The following is an 18204-nucleotide window of genomic DNA, read 5'->3' on the forward strand; positions in this document are numbered from 1 at the left end:
CTGGCACCCAAGCAAACAACCCAGATTGGCCAAACCTGGTGGTGCCAGGCGCAAAGGCCAGTGCTGTTTTCCCTTCACAAGAGGATAAAGAACCAGTCTGGCTCAGCGACTGACCTGTCACTGCTGGGTTTGCCAGAGCCCAAGGGAGGGGCTGGCATTTCTGTGGTCAGAACACTTGGAGGGTAGGAAGGTGCACTCCCAGCCTCTGAAGTGACTCAGGGAGGCAAGAAGGGGACCAATTTGGTCCCAGAAGAAAACCAAAGCCAAACTCTCGTAGGTCCTACAGGATTTGCGACTCAAACGCAATTAAGGCATCACAACCCAAGATACCTCATCTTTCCTCCACTTCCCAGCTCTTGGTGGGAGGTGTCTGTTGGTACCAGTGAGTGGTACAGACACTCTTCAAATGGTCTTCACTTTTTGAAGTTTACCTTCATCTTTTTATCTGATATATTTTACTTTTGTTCATTTCTCCTCTACCTATGGGGATGCAAGTTCTGCCTAAAACAGGGCCTGGTACACAGCGAACACTCAAGAAATATTTGCTGAAATGAGTGAACATGCCCATTTCCCCACTTCTTCTCTCACCCTAATGGCATTCCCTTCCTTTGCCAATACCTCCTGGACTCAAGGAGGAGAAAAAGGGAAAAGGAAGTGGGACTCTCCTATGTGGGCTGCAGTGACACCACACACATCTGTACCACCTACACTGCATCCTCTGTGACCTGAGAAATGGCTCTGGCAGGACGAGGATGGCAGACCCGGTCAGTGATAGGCGGGAGAAAGGAAAGCGGCCTTCCAGGGTGTCTACGAGAACCAGTGGGGCTGCGGGGCCACGGCGGCTCACAGGAAAGAGGCAAAGGCCCAACCCTTTGGAATCTTCAAGGATCAGGGTGGCACTCAGGGACAAAAGGGAGAGCCTGATGGGCAAACCAGTTTCTCTGCAAATCTACTTAAGTTCAGGGTAAAGGGTGAAGGAAGTGGGCTAAGAGACAGAAAGTTAAAGAAAGGCCAAGGGGAGAAACAGGCACTGACAGAGACAAAGAGAGAAGGACTCTGGGTTTAGTCTATATGTTGGGCATTACTGCTTCCCAAGAAGCTGCAGTTCTCATGGGACCCTGTGGCAGTGGGTGGTGGGAACACGTCTTGCCTTGCTGGTGTTCACTATTGCTCTTGGGGTAAGGGAGACCGAGATGGTGGAGCCAGAAAACAGGAACTCCAGCAAGTCTGTAAGCCCTGGAGGGCAAGGACCGTGTCTTCCTCATATGACTTCCCCACTGCTGCCAGCACAGGACCTGGCAGACAGAAGGCATTTCTGAAGACAAATGCCACATCTGACTCAGTGAACATGAAAGGTAAATCGGCAGTGGGTGGTGGTGGTGGGTTAGTCACTAAGTCGTGTCTGACACTTTCCGACCCCATAGACCATAGCCCGCCAGGCTCCTATGTCCATGGGATTTCCCAGGCAAGAAATTCTGGAGTGGGTTGCCATTTCCTTCTCCAAGGGATCTTCCTGACCCAGGGATCGAAACTTCACAGGCGGATTCTTTACCACTGAGCCACCTGGAAAGCCCAAGCCAACTGTAGATAAGCCTCAACACTGGTAATCTGTAGCTTCTCTGCCTTCAGCTCTGCTGAGGCCTGTCAAAACAGCAGGGACCTCCTGGAACCTGCAGGCTATGGGGGATATAGCTGGGCAAAGGGTCAATAAAGTAAAATAGTCAGGTGGCCAGACTAGCACAGTTCTAATTGGATCCATGGTGCCAGACAATATCATCAATTAAAATGCAGTTAACATTCATGAGACTACCCCTTGTAAGGAACAGCAACGCTGAACACTGGAGGGCATGGACAAAGTTCTATTTATCTTTGTACCCTCTGTGCCTGGCTCGATGCCTGGCACATGGTAAGCACTCAATAAATGACTGGTGAATGGACTATGCAATGAAGGGAATCCATGAAAGAAACTGGGGGCATCCAATAGAAGGAAAGGCATTTATAGGCAGAGGTTTCCGATTTCCATCCCAGACTTTCCCTTTCACATAAGCCTTGGGTTGTTTATCTTCACACACAGACAAATCTAGTCCCAGCTTTTCCACCTGAGTCTAGAAATTATACCGTCCATCTCTTAAGATCTGTTTCTCTGCCTTCTCTCTAAGCTTTGCACTTTTTTTTCCCCCCCAGCTCTGAAATCACATGAAAAAACTTCTGTAAGAGGTAGAAGAGAATGCCTTGAGATTTCCTCCTTGGTCTGTGTTTCTTTGGTAATTAAGCGTGTGTTCCCCCATCCTGCACTTTTTATCTGGAGCATTCTGTAGTGGCAGAGAGGTAAAGAATCTACCTGCCAATGCAGGAGACCCAAGAGTCAGGTTCGATCCCTGGGTCAGGAAGATCGCCTTGAGAAGGACGTGGCAACCCAGTCCAGTATTCTTGCCTGGAAAATCCCATGGACAGACGAGTCTGGCGGGCTGCAGTCTATGTGGTCCCAAAGGGTCGGACACGATTGAGTGAGTAAGTACACGCACATGTACACGCACTAACCCTGTACTGTCAGGGTTAGTCTCCACTACTGTGCTACCTAGCCCCATATCCCCACCTGACTTAAGACCTGCAGAAGGCACTCAGTAAGTTTACTAAATGTACCGGAAAGGGTTCAGGTTTAACACCCTCAAATCTTCGGAAAGGTTGGTCTGTCTCGGTCCTAGGAGCTCAAATGCCAGACACACGGGCCCGCTCCAAAATGGAGCTGGCAAACAAGGCCGGAAGGCCTGCTAACAAGTCACACCTTTTGAGTCCCGTAGGGCGCAGGCATGGAGGAGTGCCAGAAGCATACCTACAACCCCCGGGTATGCGCATCTATTCCCGGACATACGGCCTCGTCGCCCAGGGAGACCGAACCTCAAGCTCTCCCAGGCGGATGGCGTAGCTCAGGGAAGTTGCCGGGGGCCTCGGCGATTCGGTGGTGACAGGCCCCAAGGCAGAGGGAGGGGAGTTCCGGGCCCGACGACTTCAATCCATCCCCACGGCGCCCCAGCTCTGTGACTCACCCGAATTCCACCTCCACTGACAAGGGCGCTGCCATGTTGAGGAAGCCGAGCTCACAGGAAACTCCCCTGAACTTCCGGCTCTACTGCCCCCTCCCCCCGTTTCCGGTTGCCGCGGACGGAAGAGGCGGGGCCGAGGAAACTCTCCTTCTCAGCTATTGGAGGAAGATTTGGAGCCGGAAGCTGAGGCCGGAGGACCGTAGGCCCTGTTAAGGGGCGTTTTGGTTGGTCATCCTGTTTCTTTTCGGGACGGCGCTTAAACAGCTAGGGCCGGAAGCGACTGACATCAGCCACAACTCGGCGGAGGAGAGACCTGGCATCTTTGCGCTGTGACCGTGAGCTACGTTCCGGTTTATCTTGCATTAGTTACCAAATTACCTTCTGTCAGCACACCGCTTGGACGAACCCGTCCACTTGTCTTGAATTATCAGTGGCATCCAAATAAGCTCTCTCTTGAGCCATCGACTCGCTATCCAACCCCCCTTTCGCCGTCGATTTAGATTTCATTCATTCAGCAGATGTTTTTTGCACGTCCTCCGTGTACCTGACATTTTGGTCGGTGCTAAAAGATGCCGGTGGTGAAAAGGATCGGCAAGGTTCCTGTCTTTAGGGCACTCACAGTCTCGTAGGGGAAACGAATCAAATAAACATACTAATAAGCGTAAAATCTCAAACTGAACAATGATCCGGCATCATAAGAACTTCAGAAAGAAAATGGGCTGCACTGGACTTGGGCTGAGCTCTAAAGCCTGAGTCGAGCTAAGTAGGTGGATATGCGGAGAGAAAATCTGCTAGGAGCATTCCAGCGAGAACGGAAAGTGCAAAGACTCTGGGTAGTAGGACATGCTGGAGCACCAAGAGAAGGTAGAAATTGGGGAGCAGAGGGCCTGATAGGACATGAGGCTAGACATGTAGGCAGGGGCCAAATCATGACTGTGAGCCAGGTAAGAATTTCAGTCTCTTATCCTAAGCAGTGGTAGGCCTTGGAAGGATTTTGGGGTGTGTGTGTGTGTGTGTGTGTGTGTGTGTGTGTGTGATTATTAGAACTGTGTTTTACAATATCCTTCCTGGGACTTCCCTGGCGGTCCAGTGGTTAAGATTCTGTGCTACCACTGCAGGGGGGCGCAGGAGTGGGCACAGGTTTCATCCTTGTTCAGAGAACAAAGATCCCCCATACTACGTGGGGTAGCCTAAATAAATAAATAAGTAAAACATTCTGCCTGGCTGCAGTGAGAACTGGAAGGAATAGGGAAGGAGATAGGGAGACTACTGGAACCTGTTACAAAAGCCCAGGGCAGCTAAACCACACTTCCAAAATTGAACTCATAGTTGGTAGCTTAAGGTAGTGTACCCTGGTGGTTAAGAGTGGATGTAAGGATGTGGTCACCGCTAAGGGCTCAGAGTTCAACTGCCAGCTTTACATCCATGTCCCACCACTTCCCATGTGCGTCTTTGGTTAAATCCTTTAACATCTGTGCCTCAGTTTCCTTGTCTGTGCAAATTAAGATAGTAGCAGCCCCATAGGGTTGTCGTCAGAACTAAACGAGTTCTTGGCACAGTGCCTCGTTTCCTAAAATAGGCTCCCCTGTGTTCCCCATATCAAGGATACCACTGCCATCCATGGAAACAGCTAAGCAAGAAACCTTGGGCATTGTTTTTAATTCTCTCCCATATCCAGGCAGTTACCACGTTTGGGTTCGTCTCCATGCTAAGCTGAGTTTGCAGCCACGTGTTCTTCTACCACCACCATCACCTCTCACCTGCACCTGCTTCTCTGGCCTGCCTGCCTCCCACCTCCCTGCTTCTGATCTGACTTCCTTACACAGTTCAACTCCACAGACAGCTGCGAGTGCCTTCAGTGTATCAGGCACTGTTCCAAAGCACTGGCAAAATGAGGAAAGCATCAGAAAAAGAAAACCCTGTGGCCAATGGGAAGAACCCACCTTCACTGTGCTGTGTGAAACTCAAGTTTCCTGTCTGTAAAGAAGGCTTTGGGACCAAACGATCTCTTAAAGGCCCTTTAAGTAAAAATGTTCTAGGAAATTCACTGATGATCCAGCGGTTAGGACTCAGTACTTTTGCTGCCAAGGGCCTGGGATTCAATTCCTGGTTGGGGAACTAAGGTCATACAAATATATATATGTATAGTAAGTGTTAGTAGCTCAGCTGTGTCTCAGTTGTGACCCCATGGAATGTAGCCCACCAAGCTCCTCTGTCCATGGAATTCTCCAGGCAAGAATACTGGAGTGGGTTGCCATTCCCTTTTCCAGGGGATCTTCCCTACTCAGGGATTGAACCCTGGTCTCCTGCATTGCAGGCAGATTCTTTACCACTGAGCCACTTCACACACACATACACACACACACATACACATATATATTCTAAGATATTTCATTGGCTCCTCCAAGGGCTGAGGTCTAGAAACCTTGCCTGATTCACCTTAGAGCCTTAGCTCATAGTAAGGAGCTTTATACATTGTAGGGGTTTGGTAAGTGCTTGCTGAATTAATGAATGAAGGAATAAGAGAACACATATCAATTCCCTTCTCAGTCTTTCACTGGCTTCTCTTTCCCAACAAGGTAAAGACCTCTGATTTGATGCCACCTTTAGTTAGGCCTTGTAGAGTTGAGTATTTTCTAACTCTGCAGACTGCTGCCTGCTGAGCTGGCATGGGAGAGCTAAGGAGCTTTTGAAAAGCTTCATTCATTTGACAAACATTCATTGAGCACGTATTAAGTGCCAGGCCCAGGGCTGGTGCTGGGAACACAAGAGCGGACTTTTTTAAAAAAACCAAGGGGTCCCTGCTTTCCTGGGGCTGATATTTTGGAAAAGACACATGTGAAAATGGACCACACAGTGCAATCAGTTGTTATGAAGGGGGAACGTGGGACCTGTGGGAGATGAAAGAAGATCCAGTCCAACCCCAGGGTCAGGCAAAGTTTCCCAAAGGAAGTCACATCTAAGCCCGAGTCCCAGGAAATTATGGGAGGTGGAGGTGGCAGGAGAGGACAGGACAGGGAGGGAGGCCAGAGGTGTTCCTTTTTCCCAGAGAAGTGGAAACCCTTCCCATATCACTTCTAGGTAAGTCAGCCCACTCTGAATGCCTGGCTCTCATACTTAGCAAGTGCTTCCTCCGACTCCAGCCTACCTAACTCAACCTCCTGTTGTGTGCACTCTTTGGGACCCTATAGACCCCTGCCAGGCTCCTCTATCCATGGGATTTCCTAGGCAAGAATACTGGAGTGGGTTGCCATTTCCTCCTTCAGGGGATCTTCCCAACCCAGAGAGCGAATCCCCATCTCTTGGGTGTCCTAAATTGGCAGGGGGGATTCTTCACCACCTGGAGGTAAATTCTTGTGCCGCCTGGGAAGCCCTCAGCCTCTTGTGCTCCTGTGACCTTAGTCCTGTCCTATGCTTTCTGACCCTGTGGACAGTAGCCTGCTAGGCTCCTCTGTCCATGGGATTTTACTGGAGTGGGGTGCCATTTCCTTCTTCAGGGGATCTTCCCAACCCAGGGCTCGAACCTGCATCTCCCACTTTGCAGGTGATTCTTTTTTTTTTTTTTTGGCAGGTGATTCTTTACTGCTGAGCTACTGGGGAAGCCTCAACCTCCTGAAGAGAAGTGAAGTGAAAGTTGCTCAGTCGTGTCTTTGCAACCCCATGGATTGTAGCCCGCCAGGCTCCTCCTCTGTCCCTGGGGATTCTCCAGGTAAGAATACTGGAGAATTCGTCTGCAGAGGGTCTTCCCGACCCAGGAATCGAACCGGGGTCTCCTGCACTGCAGGCGGATTCTTCACCAGCTGAGGTACCAGGGAAGCCCCTCTCAACCGCCTAAGCAATAGCAAAAACCATTTTTTAACGTATTCTTTCAATGAGTAATGACCCCCGACTCTGCACCTGCCAGGTGCTTCACACGCATGACCTGCTTGATTCCTCGCAGGGGCTGTTAGCCTCCATTTTCAAATGTAAAAACTGAGGCTCAGAACCGATGACTCGTTCATGGACCCCCACGTCAGCCCTTAACCCCAGGCTGTCGTGCCTTCGGGACCCCTGACCCTCACCGCGTCCTGTTGGGCTCAGCTCACCCAAATGCCTTCCTCTGGGACCCAGGCAGAAGAGGGGCGTGGACCCAACTCCTGTCCCTCCAGCAGGCCAGCCAGCCGGGCATTGGGCTGCATCCCTTCCGAAGCTCCGAAGGGAGACAAAGGCGGGGTCTGCGGGGGAGACAAGGGCGCGGGCGCCCCCCTGCCCGCTGCCCTTTGTCTCCCCGCCTGCTCCCCTCGTGCGCCCCGGAGGCTGGGAGGCGCCTCTCACAGGCTTCCTCCTCCCATTCTTGTGCTAATTGGGTGTCAAGCTGAGATCAGTGAGAAAGGAATCCGCCCTGGCTCGGGTTAAACTGCCGCCAAAGACGAGGGCTGAGCCCAGAATATCATTAGGCTGGGAGGAAGCGAGGGCCCCCCTCCTCCAGCAGAGGGGTTGGCCACGCATTCAGGCTCCTTTGAAAGTCGCTTGGTCGCCCCTTCCCTTACCGCCAGCGCCTCAATAGGCCCCTCGGCGGTATTTAACCTTCTTCCCAGGAATTGAAAGTGATATGCCAGCACTGGCCTAGGCAGCCACTTGCCTGTCCAAGGGCGGTAGGACCTCCGGGGATGCTCAAGGCAGGCCTCTGGCAGCCTCCCTGGGCTCAGATTGCAGATGGGAATACTGAGACTGGGCAGGGCGATGCCTCCCAGCGCTGTTATTCACAGGCCCTGTGGTCTGGAGAGATGGAGCTTCTCTGAGCCTCAGATTCCTCATCTGTGGAATGGGGATAAAATAGCTGCTTTGTGTTACGGATTTAATGATGATGATCAAGTGCCTGGTGTCGCATCCAGCACATAGGAAGCGCTCCATTCCTGGTGGCTGTTAGCAGGTCAAAGGAGTGTGTTTGGGCTTACAGAAGGATTTCCTAGCAGAGCTCGCAGTCCTCCAGGTGTGCAAGGAGTGCCTGCAGTGGATTCACTTTGCATACCCTGCCTGGAATCTTCCCCAGCCCCACCCCTGCAGCCCCACAGGCCTTCTTTCACCTGCGCTGCTCGCCCTTCACCTCCAGACCTTTCGCTGCCCCTTCTGCCTGGGCCGTTCTTCCCCCTCCTCTTCTTGAATGACTCTTCCTTGAAAAGCCTGTGGCCATGAAACACAACTTCCTCACCTCCTACCGCGGCCAAGACATGGGGTTAGGGTGCAGCTTAGCACATGCCCTTGGCTTCCTGACTGGCTGCCCCCTCTCCCCAGCCCCCAGACAGTGGGCTCCCCGAGGACAGATCTCACTGTGTACCCCCAACCCCGCCCCTGGCACAGAGGCCTTTTGAATCTGCTCCGCAGATGTGTGGACACAGTACTTTGTAAACTGTGTAGACCGCCAGGCTCCTTTGTCCATGGGAGTCTCCAGGAAAGAAGACTGGAGTGGGTTGCCATTTCCTTCTCCAGGGGATCTTCCTGACCCAGGGATTGAGCCTGTGTCTCGGGTGTCTCCTGCACGAGCAAGTGGATTCTTTACCAACTGTCACCAACTGGGAAGTCGAAGCGCCGTGTAAAGGTCAGGAAATGCCCAGTAAACAATAACTCTTGTGAATTAACCTCACAAACATGTATCCAGGCACCTGCTGCCGGCACGGGCGATGACTCAGCCACGGTCTGGAAGGCAGCCGGGCTCACCACTCTACTACCATGTGGTCCAGCCTTGGTTTGGGGTGAGCAGAGGCAGACGGGGGAGCTGCGAGGCCCAGGGGCCCCCCAGCCCCACCCCTTCTTGGAGGGGCTCGGGAAAGGGGGCTGGTGTGGAAGTGGGAAACTTAGGCCTAGGCTGGGATCTTAACACGGGAAACACATCCTCTTTTCCTTATCACTACCGTGTACCTCAAAGATAACAGCACCAGTTCCTGGGCTAGATCTGCAAGCACAATCTCATTACATGTCCACAGCTGTCCTGGGGCAGGGATTCCTGTTGTGTTTAGTCGCTCAGTCTTGTCCAACTGTTTGCAGCTTCATGGACTGTAGCCCACCAGGCTCCTCCATCCATGGGATTTCCCAGGCAAGAATACTGGAGTGGGTTGCCATTTCTTTTTCCAGGGGCTCTTCCTGACCCACGGATCTCACCCATGTCTCCTGCATTGGCAGGTGGGTTCTTAAACCATTGAGCCACCGGGGAAGCCCACCTAGACCATCATTTATAGGGGAGGACACTGAGGCTCAGCCTGGCAAATGGACTTGAGAGCAGGCCTGAGCAGGAGCTTTTGACCACCATTCCTCTATATTGGGTCTTGGTGACTGTGCTCAACCAAAGGGAAGGAACAGGCACCCCTGGGGGCTCCTTCCCATTGGAGAGCCCTCCCATTGGTGAAGGTTAAAGACACAGAGCTTCACCATCAGTCAAATCCAGCCCCTTGGAAGCCCAATCAAAGGCCCAACATGGAGTCCTCTGGGCTGGGTCCCTTGCCTGGGGGTCAAGTGGGGACTCTGTCCCTCCTTCCCGCTTTCCTTGCCTGAGCGCGAAGGGCTGGATCCGATTCTGCAGCACCCACGTGCCCTCTGCTGGTCTACTTGGGCACTGCACCCTTGCCTGCCACTCCCAAATCCCACCAGGTATCACCGCCCAAGGGCCAACTCCAGCTCTGCCGCCCCCTCACTTCCCCCAAGAGTGGCACCAGAACTCCACTGTCTTTCAAAGGTCACCCTCCAACCCCAGGAGGTACCCCAGACTTATCTTGGCCACCTATCACCCAGTCAGCTGCTGGCCTGGGGTGTGGCTCACTGTTGGCTCTACAAGCATGCATGGCATGGAAGCTGCTTTCTGCACCAAGGAGACAGCGGTAAGAGCATGGGGCTGGCATTGCAGTCCCCAGTACTCACTCTGTGACCCCAGTCAAGTGACGGATGGTGCTAAGGGTTAAATAGTGAAGATGAAGCCCTGGGGTGCGTGCCCTGTCTGCAGCCCTGGCTTGGGGTGAACGGTTTCCCCCTCCCCACCCCCCACCCCCACTTCCCACTGGGCTGAGCACTTCTAGCCTGGGTGTGACTCCAGGGATGGGCTCCAGGGGACAGCTGACCCTCCAGCGGCACTGCAGACTCACCAGCTCTGGGAAGATGGCTCCAGGAAGCCTTCCCAGACTCCACCCGGCTGGCCAGGCCACCCTGCTCTGTCCCCCTGAGAGCCCCCAACCCCTTGGGAAAGTGCAGCCCTGGCAGAAGAAACACCATGAGCAGGAGTGTGGATCTGGGACCCTGTGCTGGCCTAGGGCTTCCTCCTTCTGTGGCTCTGAATGGCCCGTTCCTCAGCCTGCCTCCCTTTGGCTCTCTGAACCCTCCTGATTCACAGAGGAGACATTTACTTGCCCAAGGCCACAAGCTCCTAAGTGACACCTTGCAGGGCTCAGGGGGGAACTGCCCCTCACCTGAGACGTGGGGACCATGGCATCTTACCTGCCATATCCCTTGGTCTAAATGAACGAAGGAATAGGGGAAGGATGAATGGGGCACGAGCTGGGGTCCCAGCAGGCTGGGGTGAGTGTGCACACAGGCTCGGGGAGGCAAGGTGGAGTTTATTCGCCCCTGAGTGCCCCACACCCCTTCTCCCCTCACAGCCAGGCCAAGAGGAGATGTGGACAGACTGGCAAAGACAGGCTGCCTGAGGGACAGCCAGGCAGCCACCCAGAGGGTGAGAGGGGTGCCCTGTCTAGGCTGCCTGCTGCAGGATGGTCCCGTTCTGCCTGGCAGGGCTGAGGGACACTCGCGTGGGCCCAGGGCCTGGATCCTCTTCAAACGCCCGATCACCGGCCCTCCCTGCCCACTGTGCTGGCTTCCTGAGTCTGGGGGCTTCTGCCCTGGTCCCATTTACAAGCTGCCTGTTCTCTGCAAAGTGCTTGGAGACCCTCTTATTTCCCCTTGTCCTGACCTGAGACATCACCCCTTGGGCCCAGTCTCAGTCTCAGCCTGAGGCCCAGAGACCCCTACTTGGCCTCGAAGACATAAAGTGGATCTCAAGCTTTCACAGAAAGCCTCAGGGCAGAGCAGGGAGGTGGCAGTGAGTCCCCTGGCAGTTTTGAGGGGTGGGGGTTGGCACCTCAGGGTGGGTGGTGCCAGACTCTGCTTGCTTTGGTCTGGCTTCGCCCAGGACCCCTCCGGGGTGGGAGCTGGGGCTCTAGATCCAGTATCCACTGGCCCTCAGAGGGACTTGGGGCCAGTCACAGCTTCTCCTGGCCCGCCTGGATGCGAGTGTAGGCCTCTTGGTCCAGTGGGACGTAGCGGCCCTTCCGGGCATCCAGGTAGAACAGCTGGTCTTTTACAACTGTTGGGTCAAAGCCCTCCTTCTGCAGTTCTGTCTTCTGTAGCTTGAATGTCCCTGAGGGAGGGAGAAGACAAGTGGGAGAGGGGTCAGAGGGTGTGGGGCAGGGGTCCGAGCTCCAGGAACCCACCCACCTGGGTTGAGGAGGGGCAGGGAGGAGGGCTGGAGGGAACACAGGTGAGGGGAATCGTGGGAGGAGGGACACAGCCCTTTACGGTCTGCAAAGGCTTCATCCTTTACAGTACGCACCGCTCCTCAGCAGCCCTGGCAAAGGGGAGGGGGCAGAGTTACCCACCCCTCTTTGCAAACAGGAAACTGAGGCCCAAAGAAGGGAAGCTATTTGTCCAGGGCCACGTGCTTGAGTGACAGCGGACTGAGGGCAGGACACAGGCCTTCCCTGAAGGCTCGTTTTAACCTGAGCACCCCCAAGGTACAGAAGTAATCTCAGGTAATCTGCACCTCAACCCCAGGGGCCAGGCATAACCATATCCTATGGATTCTGAGATGCACAAGATTTCAGCATGTCTGAAATAGTTCAATTACCATTTTCCCCCTTAATAAATTCTGTATCTTTCACTCAACGGTATTAGCCCCACTAGACAGACGAGAAGATTGAGGCTCAGAGAGGCACAGCTCTGGGCCAACGTTACACAGCTAGTAAGAATTTGAACTCAGGTATGATGGATACCAGAAATGCCTACAGCTTCCTGCCCTGGCTTCTCCTCTGTCATGTCCATCAGCCAATTCTCCCAGCAAGGGCTGGAGTCTTTCTCAACGCCTACTTGAATTTAGACTAGTTTTACAACTTACTCTGACTCAGAGAATGTGGCAGAAGCCACACTGTGGGCGGTCTGGGTGAGTCAAGGGGTGTTGAAGCTTCCATCCTTACCCGCTTGGGGGCGCCTGAGACCAGACTGACCTCTGAAGGATGGAAAGCCATGTGGAACAAAGGGGAACCATCCCAGCAAAGGCCACTTAGACAAGGTCTGTCTAGTCAAAGCTATGGTTTTTCCAGTAGTCATGTATGGATGTGAGAGTTGGACTATACAGAAAGCTGAGCACCGAAAAACTAATGCTTTTGAACTGTGATGTTGGAGAAGACTCTTGAGAGTCCCTTGGACTGCAAGGAGATTGAACTAGTCCATCCTAAAGGAAATCAGTCCTGAATATTCATTGGAAGGACTGATGCTGAAGCTGAAACTCCAATAAAAAGTTTGGCCACCTGATGTGAAGAACTGACTCCTTAGAAAAGACCCTGATGCTGGGAAAGATTGAACGTGGGAGGAGAAGGGGATGACAGAGGATGAGACGGTTGGATGGCATCACCGACTCAAAGGACATGAGTTTGAATAAACTCTGGGAGTTGGTGATGCACAGGGAGGCCTGGCGTGCTGCAGTCCATGGGGCTATAGAGAATTGGACACTACTGAGCGACTGAACTGAACTGAAGTGGGTAAGCACTGGCCACGTGTGGCTATGTAAATTTAAACAAAATTTAACATTCAGTTTCCCCATCACACTAGTTGCACTTCAAGTGCTCAATAGGTATTGGGGGCTGATGGCTGCCGTGTTGGAGAGCGTGGTCAGAGAATGCCACCATCACCGCAGACAGGTATGTGGACACCACTGCAGGGCCAACCAGCTGGGAGCCCCACATGAGGGAGGCCACCTCACACCCAATGGCACTATTTCTTTAAAAACTTTTAAAAAATTAGTTTTTTGGCCACACCCCAAGGCATGTGGGGCCTTAGTTCCCTGATCAGGGATCTAATCCTGTGTATGTGAACCCACACATCCCCTGCACTGCAAGATGGAGTCTTAACCACTGGATAGCTGGGGAAGCTGTCGATGGCACTATTTGATGCTAGGTGGGGCCAACAGAAGAACGCTCAGCTGAACATCACCCCAAATTGCCGACCCACAAATTGTGAGCAACTAAGACACCTGTCTGGACCCCTAAGTAAGCTTGGGGGCTGGCTGTTCTGCAGCAAAGCCTGTCTGAGGCCTAAGGTCCGACAGCCTCCCTGTCCCTCCGGGATGCAGAAGTCACAGCGGCCATCTGGTCCTTGGGGTGCTTGCTGTCTGTCTGGACCCACCGCTTACGCTGCTCTTCTCTCATCTCCCCGTCCCCCGGGGCCATCTGCAGCCCCTCGGACATTGGCGGGCTTTGCAGGACATGAGTCTGACTGGGTCACTACCCTGCTCCAACCCTCCTGTGGCTCCCTCGTGCCCTCCCATCCCACCACACGTTGCTGCCCACCCCTCACTGGCCCCAGCTTCGGGGGCCTCCTTTCAGTCCCCTAGCACTCAAGCACCTCCCTGCCTCAGGGACTCAGCACGGGCTGTTCCCACAGCCCAGGGGGCCTCCCGTCCCCACAGAGTTCTCTCTCTCACTAGGTCTCCCGCTGAACTGGAGCATCCTCAAGGGAGCCTTCCAGTCATCCCCAAGTCACGTTCCCTTTCCTATCAGTTTGACCTGCATTCCACTCTTTTATCTTAGCAATTGCTTATCCTGTGGCTGCCTCCTGCTCTGGAAACTCCCAGGAAGCACACAGGTCCTGCTGGAATTTGTCGCCTCTATCCCCAGGGCCCAAGCACAGTGCCTGGAGCAGACTACCACACTCAGTCAGTATTGGTTCCACTAGCAATGGACACACCATCTCTGGAGGCAGTGTCAGCTCACAGCTAGGTCATGTTGCCGACCACCCAGAGAGGCTACGGGGAAGGGCGAACAACAGCCAGCTGATCTCCCTAGAAGGACCCGGGAAGGGGCCTCGGCCGGCACCCACCCATGATTTGGAGCTGGGGGTCGGGGGACAGACCTGTCTTGTGCAGCTCAGGCAGGAAGCGCAGGAAGATGGGGCGGGCGTACAGCGGCAGCTCCTTCTGCAGGAGCTGGGCTAAGTGCTCCAGGTCACAGCTGCCGGAGGAGCTGGCCACAGCGGCCATGCCGGCCCGGCCCTCGGTCCCTGGGGAGGCGGCAGAGTGGACAGTGAGTGGCTGGCTGGCCACGGCCCTGCTGGCTGCTCCGCACACACGCCCGGCCCCTCCCACCTCTCGGGATACCTGGCACCTCGACGCCGTACACGGCCACGTCGGCCATGTCCAGCAGGCGGCTGAGCGTGCCCTCCACCTCGGTGGTGGACACGTTCTCGCCTTTCCAGCGGAACGTGTCCCCCGTGCGGTCGCGGAAATACACGTAGCCCAGCTCGTCCATCACTAGCACATCACCTAGAGAAAGGAGTTGTGTGAGGCGGGGGGTGGGGGGGCCCAGGGGCTTGGTTGGGGGGAGGTGTTGTCTGAGTGTGGGGCCCTGCAATCCCTTCCCCCCTCCCCAAGGGGCCGCAAAGGCCTCCGGAGGGGTGCCCACCCACCGCTGAGGTAGGCCTGGTCCCCCTTCTTGAAGACATCCCCGGCAATCTTCTTGTCGTTGGTGCCCTGGTTCAGGTAGCCATCGAAGCGCCGCAGGGGGTCTTCCTGGATGATGACGCCCACCAGCTGGCCCGGCTCACCTGCGGCCAGGGGAGGCGTGGTCAGGTCCTCCTGGGGTCTCCATACTAAAATACCCCCAGCAATGCCCCCTTTCTCCCCCAGCCCAGGAGCCCCGAGGGCTGGGAGCTTCTCAGTAACACTTGGTCACTGAACAAATGAAAAGGTGGTCAAGCTCAACGTGGACGGCCTAACTAAAGCCAGCACTCCCCAGGTCCCGCTCTGTTCAGAGGTCTGCATCCTGTACCACACCACCTCCTCAGGACAACCTGCAGGAGGGGACTCAGGCAGAGCTGGGGAGCTGTGGCGGGCGGGGCCCAGGGTCCACAGCACCAATATGCACGAATGGGCTGATGGGTGGATGGGATGGTGACTGAGTGGATGGATGGATCAAGAAATAAATGCCATGCAGCCCTAAGAGAAGAGCTGACATCTGGCCGCTGATCAGGACGGGGCTCCTCACTCACCCAGCCATCCCCGCCCTGTCACCTTCCTAAGCCAGCCCCTCCCACTCTGACCCCGAGTTGCAACCCTCGGGCAGACCTGGCTTGCAGGGAATGCAAAGGCCGTCAGGGCCCCGGATCAGCTCCATGGTGTCCTCGTTGACGCGAACCAGCCGGATGGGGTACACGAAGGACAGGATGCGGCTGTTGAAGCCACAGGCCCCCACCTGCGAAGGCCAAGCCTTGGGCCCGGGCTCTCCCACTACGGGCCTCAAACTGGACAGCCTGGGGGGCTGCGAGCGGGGCTCTGGCTCCTGCAACCGCACTCCATGCCGGAAGCCCGCCCTCCCCTCCACCTCCGTGTCTCCCGTGGGCCCGCTGGGTCCGCACTCTGGGCCGCACCTGGCCGTCGAAGTTGCCCAGGCTGCAGTTGCACTCCGTGGCCCCGTAGAACTCGGCCACCTGGGGGATGTGGAAGCGGCTACAGAAGTCGGTCCAGATGCACTGCCGGAGGCCATTGCCGAGTGCCATGCGCACCCGGTGCTGGCCCTCCGCCTCCCGGGGTGGCTGGTTCAGGAGGTAGCGGCACAGTTCGCCGATGTACTGCACGATCTGGGGGTGGGCCTGGCATGAGTCTGGGCCCTGGAGGCTGCCCTGCCTTCGATGCCCTCCCAAGCCCCCACCCCTCCTATCCCTGGGGCCAGCTGCGCGATCCCTTCCCTCTCTGGGCCTCAGTCTCCCCATCTGAGCAATGGGAGTGCTGCCCCAAGTAAACGGCTGGCTGCCTTCAGCTCAAAGACGGGCATCCCTGAATAGAGCTGGTGGGGGGCACGGGATGCTCCACTATTTCCCTTTTCACTCACCGTGCAATTGTACTTGATACAGTCGTCCCAGAAGCGGGAAGCCGAGAACTTCTTCCGGATCACCACAGTCATGCCGTGGATCAGGCACTGCCCTATCCCCACGATGTTTCCTGAAGGCAGAGGGGGGACCCGGGGGTCAGGGGGACAGAAGCCCTTTCTTTCTAGAGTTTCGTCTTTTTGTTTATTTTGGCCACCAAAGATGTCATTTTATTTTTTTAACTATTTATTTTGCACTGGGGTATAGCTGATTAACCAACAATGTTATGGTTTCAGGTGAAGAGTGAAGGGACTCAGCCATACATATATATGTAACCATTCTCCCCCAGACTCCCCTCCCATCCAGGCTGCCACGTAACACTGAGCAGAGTTCCCTGGGGCTATACAGTACTGAGTGAAGTACGTCAGACAAAGGAGAGATATCGTATACTCCAGAGCCTCCTCTTATATAGTCCAATCCCCTCAAAGACTCTCCCTTTCCCCTGTCCTGCCCTCCAACTCTAACTGGTCACATCTCTCCCCAGTCAGACACCTTCCATGGCTCCCCAGTGCCTATGGGTTCAAGTGCACATTATTCAGACAGTCCCCTGAAGCCTCTGGAGCTGGCCCCAAGCTCCTTTTCCCAAAGCTGTAACACTGCCATTCAGCCAGCTGGAACTGAGCTAGCCTGCCTGGCTTCACATCTGCCTGTATTGGGGGGTGCTTCCTCCAGGAAGCCTTCCTGGAGTTGGGCTCTTCCTTGAGTTGAACTCCTTGCTCCCTGCCCCTCTCCACACTCAATGCCCTTTCTTGCCTGAGAGTTCAGGGTAGGGTTCTCATCATTCAGCCTGCCCCCAACACACACTTAAACTCTAAGCACCTTTAAGGGCAGGAACTATATTTAGTCCATCTGTCTTTCTAGAAAGCCCCCAGACCAAGCAGCCAGGCTGTCCACACCCATGGAAATGGACTGAATGGTCAGACCAGCCCAGGTGCCCTGTGGGGCACCACCACACCCACCAATTATGCTGGTGTGCCCACTCTCATCAAGGTCAATGCCCACATCTGGATTTGAACCCAGATTTGACTCCAAAGCTTGTTCTGTTTCTACTGCAACATATAGCCTGCCAGGAAGGGTAGGGCTCTGAAGGCTCAGGGGTGGCTGGGTACCAAGGGGGCGGGCCCAGGCTACCTGCAGAGTGGTAGAGGGGGAGGCAGTCATAGACGATGTCGTCGGGCCGCATGCGGAAGCCGTAGTACACCAGGGCAGCCATCCGGTAATACCTGGGAAGGCAGAGGGCTGAGGGCTCCGTGGGCCCTTGGAAAGGCAGGAGAGGAGCCCCAGGCCCCACCTCCCCAGGTCTCCCCACCAGGGCACCGTCCCCTTACCTGCTGTGCACCACAATGGCAGCTTTGGGCAGCCCGGTGGTGCCTGACGTGTAGATGTAGAAGAGCTTATCTGAGGAAAACAGGTAGGAGCGGGTGTGAGAGGGGCCAGTGCAAGGCTGGGCACAGAGTCAGACATTGGTAGGTGTGTATCACTTAACACCCACTCCCGGCACACCTACTCCCCAGACATCACTACCTGCTCTAATACCTGCGCTGGCTCCTTCAACACACTCTTCTGAGCCCTCATTCTGTGCCAGGGCCAGGGTGACATCAGTGACTAATATGAGCACAGGCCTTGCCTAGAAGGGAGGGGCCCACCCAGTGGGACAGGAAGATGAGGCTATTGGAAATGCGAGCACTGCGTGTTGCAAGCACAGGGCCTGCCAAAGCCTGACGGCGGCACTGGACCCAGGCTCCAGGAAGGGGAGGTAGTTCCAGGGAGGGCTTTCTCAGAGGAGCTGATGCCTGCTATGTGGGAGGTATCAGCTGCAGACAGCGGGGCTCAGAGGCAGCTTCTGCACCAGCAACCCTGTCTTTATCCCCCGAGATCTGAGGACCAGGGACAGTCACGTCATGGTCTCTGTGTGAGGCTCAGTCCCACCAGGCTGGAGGTTCCAGGAGGTCAGGCATGCCACAGGGTGACGCCACGTGTTATGCAATAACTCGTGTTACAGGGT

The 18204-nt window shown here is 55.1% G+C and overlaps 2 protein-coding genes and 1 long non-coding RNA gene across 24 annotated transcripts in view; 1 reads left to right on the forward strand and 2 right to left on the reverse strand.

Annotated features, from left to right (window-relative positions):
- Nucleotides 1-3100, reverse strand: part of URM1 (ubiquitin related modifier 1) — a 16009-nt gene extending 12909 nt beyond the window's left edge. For 2 of the 6 annotated variants that reach the window (XM_086324834.1, XM_086324837.1), the window contains exon 1: nucleotides 3048-3100. In XM_086324834.1, coding sequence (XP_086180960.1) covers nucleotides 3048-3082 — 35 coding nt within the window. In that variant the 5' untranslated portion in view covers nucleotides 3083-3100. Of the gene's footprint in view, nucleotides 1-2785 lie in introns of all 6 variants that reach the window. The other 4 variants (XM_086324835.1, XM_086324838.1, XM_086324833.1 and 1 more) reach the window with 2 other exon arrangements.
- On the forward strand, nucleotides 3091-12593 carry LOC147362463 (uncharacterized). 14 transcript variants are annotated; one of them, XR_015136255.1, is made up of 7 exons: nucleotides 3230-3988; nucleotides 4723-6125; nucleotides 6616-6753; nucleotides 8514-8622; nucleotides 9069-9203; nucleotides 9669-9895; nucleotides 10667-12593. It is a non-coding gene; the product is annotated as an uncharacterized LOC147362463 (long non-coding RNA). The 14 variants fall into 14 exon arrangements; XR_015136257.1 differs by having other exon boundaries at nucleotides 9754-9895; XR_015136258.1 differs by having other exon boundaries at nucleotides 9156-9203.
- The window catches only part of SLC27A4 (solute carrier family 27 member 4), a 14328-nt gene continuing 6731 nt past the window's right edge, over nucleotides 10608-18204 (reverse strand). For 3 of the 4 annotated variants that reach the window (XM_086324828.1, XM_086324826.1, XM_086324827.1), the window contains exons 5-13: nucleotides 17528-17597; nucleotides 17331-17422; nucleotides 16163-16272; nucleotides 15702-15911; nucleotides 15400-15526; nucleotides 14742-14879; nucleotides 14434-14598; nucleotides 14190-14336; nucleotides 10608-11424 (exon numbers count right to left, since the gene is read on the reverse strand). In XM_086324828.1, coding sequence (XP_086180954.1) covers nucleotides 11267-11424; nucleotides 14190-14336; nucleotides 14434-14598; nucleotides 14742-14879; nucleotides 15400-15526; nucleotides 15702-15911; nucleotides 16163-16272; nucleotides 17331-17422; nucleotides 17528-17597 — 1217 coding nt within the window. In that variant the 3' untranslated portion in view covers nucleotides 10608-11266. The remainder of the gene's footprint in view (nucleotides 11425-14189; nucleotides 14337-14433; nucleotides 14599-14741; nucleotides 14880-15399; nucleotides 15527-15701; nucleotides 15912-16162; nucleotides 16273-17330; nucleotides 17423-17527; nucleotides 17598-18204) is intronic. The other variant, XM_086324829.1, reaches the window with a different exon arrangement.

The sequence above is a fragment of the Bos grunniens genome, chromosome 11 (genome assembly GCF_055505025.1).
Source record: "Bos grunniens cultivar Pamir isolate PY7600 chromosome 11, Bosgru_T2T1.0, whole genome shotgun sequence".
In the NCBI taxonomy this organism is placed as follows: domain Eukaryota; kingdom Metazoa; phylum Chordata; class Mammalia; order Artiodactyla; family Bovidae; genus Bos; species Bos grunniens.